The 4994-nt window shown below is 33.0% G+C and overlaps 1 protein-coding gene across 1 annotated transcript; it reads left to right on the top strand.

Annotated features, from left to right (window-relative positions):
• Positions 1-453: 453 nt before the first annotated feature.
• Positions 454-1365, top strand: LOC144850514 (uncharacterized). Its single transcript, XM_078707797.1, has one exon. It carries the CDS (start codon positions 454-456, stop codon positions 1363-1365), a length of 912 nt encoding a protein of 303 aa, XP_078563923.1.
• The last annotated feature ends 3629 nt before the right edge of the window (positions 1366-4994 follow it).

The following is a 4994-nucleotide window of genomic DNA, read 5'->3' as shown; positions in this document are numbered from 1 at the left end:
TCGCATTTGGAGACGTTTTAGACCATTTTGTGCATTTCGATGAAACTTGGTTACACAAAAACATCAAAGTGCTTAAAATCAAAATAGAAACCGTTTTAGACCATTTTGAGCATTTCGATAAAACTTTTCACACTGGTACTGGTACTGGTTCAAATAACCGTCTCACAGAGACATCTGGTAGCCATTGACTTAAAGTTGGCATTTGGATGTGTTACTTTTAAATGTAGGCCTACAGTATGAGAGTGACTACTACCAAATTACACAGTCTCAAAACAACTTATAAACAGTTCATATATACAGTTAAAACATTGCTGGGAATTATAAATTTCTGTTGAAGCAGGCTCTAATGAAGTTGCATCTAGTAAGTTGACTTTGTTGTACAACTCTATCAAGTTTGATTACGTTATTAGAGTGTTCAAACAACGCTGTAAAGATGCTAGTTTGGATGGCCTAATGATACAATACCTAATTCCTATTGAAGCTACAAATCGTGCTCAAAGACGTAAAGCACCATCAAGGGGCATCTATGACGACTTTGAAAGTGGCTATGCTGATGACTTTGCTGTAAGCTCCTGGTCACAAGAAGAACTGCAAACCATTGTGAACATCTTGAATAAAGTTTGTCTGGAATTTGGTCTAAGAATTAGTGCCCCCAAAACAGAAACCATTATATGGAACTGGAAAGAGGAAGTTGAAGAATACCCAAGATGCATCATACAAATTGGCGGCGTACACATTAACAACGTAACACACTTTAGATACCTTGGTGTATGGGCTACCTACAATGATGTTCATATTGGAGATCAAGAAGTAAAATACAGAATCAATTCAGCCAAAGGAGCATTTGCAGAGAATAGAGCATTGCTTACCAACAGAACGATCCACTTACAAACAAGAATGATGTTTCTTAATGGTCTAGTTAGGAGTAGACTCACCTATGGTTGCCATGCTTGGAGGGCAACAGGAAGTGAAATGTCCAAACTTAGCACAACATACAAAACCTTCCTAAGAAGAATGCTAGTGAATGGCTTTCAAAGAGTCTGCCCACCAAACCATGTAGACATATCCTCAGATGAAGAAACAGATGAAAACTATATAGACTGGCGTTACGTTATTGATAATGACGATCTCTACAAAATTACTGGCTGTCAACCGCTAGAAGAATATGTCTACAAGCAACAATTCAACTGGATCGGACATGTAATTAGAAAAGAAAATGAAGATCCTACAAAAATTCTTACTTTTCACACAACCCAAAGTAAACGAAGAGGTCGGAAGATACCATCAATACTTGATAGAGTTGTACAACAAAGTCAACTTACTAGATGCAACTTCATTAGAGCCTGCTTCAACAGAAATTTATAATTCCCAGCAATGTTTTAACTGTATATATGAACTGTTTATAAGTTGTTTTGAGACTGTGTAATTTGGTAGTAGTCACTCTCATACTGTAGGCCTACATTTAAAAGTAACACATCCAAATGCCAACTTTAAGTCAATGGCTACCAGATGTCTCTGTGAGACGGTTATTTGAACCAGTACCAGTACCAGTGTGAAAAGTTTTATCGAAATGCTCAAAATGGTCTAAAACGGTTTCTATTTTGATTTTAAGCACTTTGATGTTTTTGTGTAACCAAGTTTCATCGAAATGCACAAAATGGTCTAAAACGTCTCCAAATGCGATTTGAAGCTATTCTTAGAACTTTGGTATTTTTATGTTAACAAGTTTTTTCGAAAATCATAAAATGGTCTAAAACGTCTCCAAATGCGATTTGAAGCTATTCTAAGCACTTAGTAGTTTTTATGTTAACAAGTTTTTTCGAAAATCACAAAATGGTCTAAAACGTCTCCAAATGCGATTTGAAGCTATTCTGTACACTTTGATGTTTAGTATGAAAAAGTTTTGTCGAAATGCTCAAAATGGTCTAAAACGTTTTCAAATACCATATTAAGCTATTTTGTGCACTTTGCTGTTTTTGTGTGAAAAGTTTTATCGAAATGCTCAAAATGGTCTAAAACGGTTTCAAATGTGATTTTAAGCACTTTGATGTTTTTGTGTAACCAAGTTTCATCGAAATGCACAAAATGGTCTAAAACGTCTCCAAATGCGATTTGAAGCTATTCTAAGCACTTTGGTGTTTTTATGTTAACAAGTTTTTTCGAAAATCACAAAATGGTTTAAAACGTCTCCAAATGCGATTTGAAGCTATTCTTAGCACTTTGGTGTTTTTATGTTAACTAGTTTTTTCGAAAATTACAAAATGGTCTAAAACGTCTCCAAATGCGATTTGAAGCTATTCTTAGCACTTTGGTGTTTTTATGTCAACAAGTTTTTTCGAAAATCACAAAATGGTCTAAAACGTCTCCAAATGCGATTTGAAGCTATTCTTAGCACTTTGGTGTTTTTATGTTAACAAGTTTTTTCAAAAATCACAAAATGGTTTAAACGTCTCCAAATGCGATTTGAAGCTATTCTGTACACTTTGATGTTTTTGTGTGAAAAGTTTTAACGAAATGCTCAAAATGGTTTAAAACATTTTTAAATACCATATTAAGCTCTTTTGTGCACATTGATGTTTTCGTGTGAAAAGTTTTATTGAAATGCTCAAAATGGTCTAAAACGTTTTCTAATGCGATTTGAAGCTATTCTGTACACTTTGAAATTTTGTGTGAAAAAGTTTTCTCAAAATGCTCAAAATGGTCTAAAACGTTTTCAAATACCATAATAAGCTATTTTGTGCACTTTGCTGTTTTTGTGTGAAAAGTTTTATCGAAATGCTCAAAATAGTTTAAAACGTCTCCAAATGTGATTTTAAGCACTTTGATGTTTTTGTGTAACAAAGTTTCATCGAAATGCACAAAATGGTCTAAAACGTCTCCAAATGCGATTTGAAGATATTCTTAGCTCTTTGGTGTTTTTATGTTAACAAGTTTTTTCGACAATCACAAAATGGTCTAAAACGTCTCCAAATGCGATTTGAAGCTATTCTGTACACTTTGATGTTTTGTGTGAAAAGTTTTGTTGAAATGCTCAAAATGGTCTAAAACGTTTTTAAATACGATATTAAGCTATTTTGTGTTCTCTGATGTTTTTGTGTGAAAAGTTTTATCGAAATGCTCAAAATTGTCTAAAACGTCTCCAAATGCGATTTGAAGCTATTCTGTACACTTTGATGTTTAGTATGAAAAAGTTTTGTCGAAATGCTCAAAATGGTCTAAAACGTTTTCAAATACGATATTAAGCTATTTTGTGCTCTTTGATGTTTTTGTGTGAAAAGTTTTATCGAAATGCTCAAAATGGTCTAAAACGGTTTCTAATGTGATTTTAAGCACTTTGATGTTTTTGTGTAACCAAGTTTCATCGAAATGCACAAAATGGTCTAAAACGTCTTCAAATGCGATTTGAAGCTATTCTAAGCACTTTGGTGTTTTTATGTTAACAAGTTTTTTCGAAAATCACAAAATGGTCTGAAACGTCTCCAAATGCGATTTGAAGCTATTCTGTACACTGCGATGTTTTGTGTGAAAAAGTTTTGTCGAAATGTTCAAAATGGTCTAAAACGTTTTTAAATACGATATTAAGCTATTTTGTGCTCTTTGATGTTTTTGTGTGAAAAGTTTTATCGAAATGCTCAAAATGGTCTAAAACGTTTTCAAATACCATATTAAGCTATTTTGTGCACTTTGCTGTTTTTGTGTGAAAAGTTTTATCGAAATGCTCAAAATGGTTTAAAACGGTTTCAAATGTGATTTTAAGCACTTTGATGTTTTTGTGTAACAGAGTTTCATCGAAATGCACAAAATGGTCTAAAACGTCTCCAAATGCGATTTGAAGATATTCTTAGCTCTTTGGTGTTTTTATGGTAACAAGTTTTTTCGAAAATCACAAAATGGTCTAAAACGTCTCCAAATGCGATTTGAAGCTATTCTGTACACTTGGATGTTTTGTGTGAAAAGTTTTATCGAAATGCTCAAAATGGTCTAAAACGGTTTCTAATGTGATTTTAAGCACTTAGATGTTTTTCTGTAACCAAGTTTCATCGAAATGCACAAAATGGTCTAAAACGTCTCCAAATGAGATTTGAAGCTATTCTAAGCACTTTGGTGTTTTTATGTTAACAAGTTTTTTCGAAAATCACAAAATGGTCTAAAACGTCTCCAAATGCGATTTGAAGCTATTCTGTACACTTTGATGTTTTGTGTGAAAAAGTTTTGTCGAAATGTTCAAAATTGTCTAAAACGTCTCCAAATGCGATTTGAAGCTATTCTGTACACTTTGATGTTTTGTGTGAAAAGTTTTATCGAAATGCTCAAAATGGTCTAAAACGGTTTCTAATGTGATTTTAAGCACTTTGATGTTTTTGTGTAACCAAGTTTCATCGAAATGCACAAAATGGTCTAAAACATCTCCAAATGCGATTTGAAGCTATTCTTAAAACTTTGGTATTTTTATGTTAACAAGTTTTTTCGAAAATCATAAAATGGTCTAAAACGTCTCCAAATGCGATTTGAAGCTATTCTAAGCGCTTTGGAGTTTTTATGTTAACAAGTTTGTTCGAAAATCAAAAAATGGTTTAAAACGTCTCCAAATGCGATTTGAAGCTATTCTGTACACTTTTATGTTTAGTATCAAAAAGTTTTGTCTAAATGCTCAAAATGGTCTAAAACGTTTTCAAATACCATATTAAGCTATTTTGTGCACTTTGCTGTTTTTGTGTGAAAAGTTTTATCGAAATGCTCAAAATGGTCTAAAACGTCTCCAAATGTGATTTTAAGCACTTTGATGTTTTTGTGTAACAAAGTTTCATCGAAATGCACAAAATGGTCTAAAACGTCTCCAAATGCGATTTGAAGATATTCTTAGCTCTTTGGTGTTTTTATGTTAACAAGTTTTTTCGAAAATCACAAAATGGTCTAAAACGTCTCCAAATGCGATTTGAAGCTATTCTGTGCTCTTTGATGTTTTTGTGTGAAAAGTTTTATCGAAATGCTCA

This window comes from Antedon bifida, chromosome 8 (genome assembly GCF_963402885.1).
Source record: "Antedon bifida chromosome 8, ecAntBifi1.1, whole genome shotgun sequence".
Taxonomy (NCBI): Eukaryota; Metazoa; Echinodermata; class Crinoidea; order Comatulida; family Antedonidae; genus Antedon; species Antedon bifida.
Note: the sequence above shows the minus strand (reverse complement) of the source record. Positions and strands in the feature narration are given on the sequence as shown.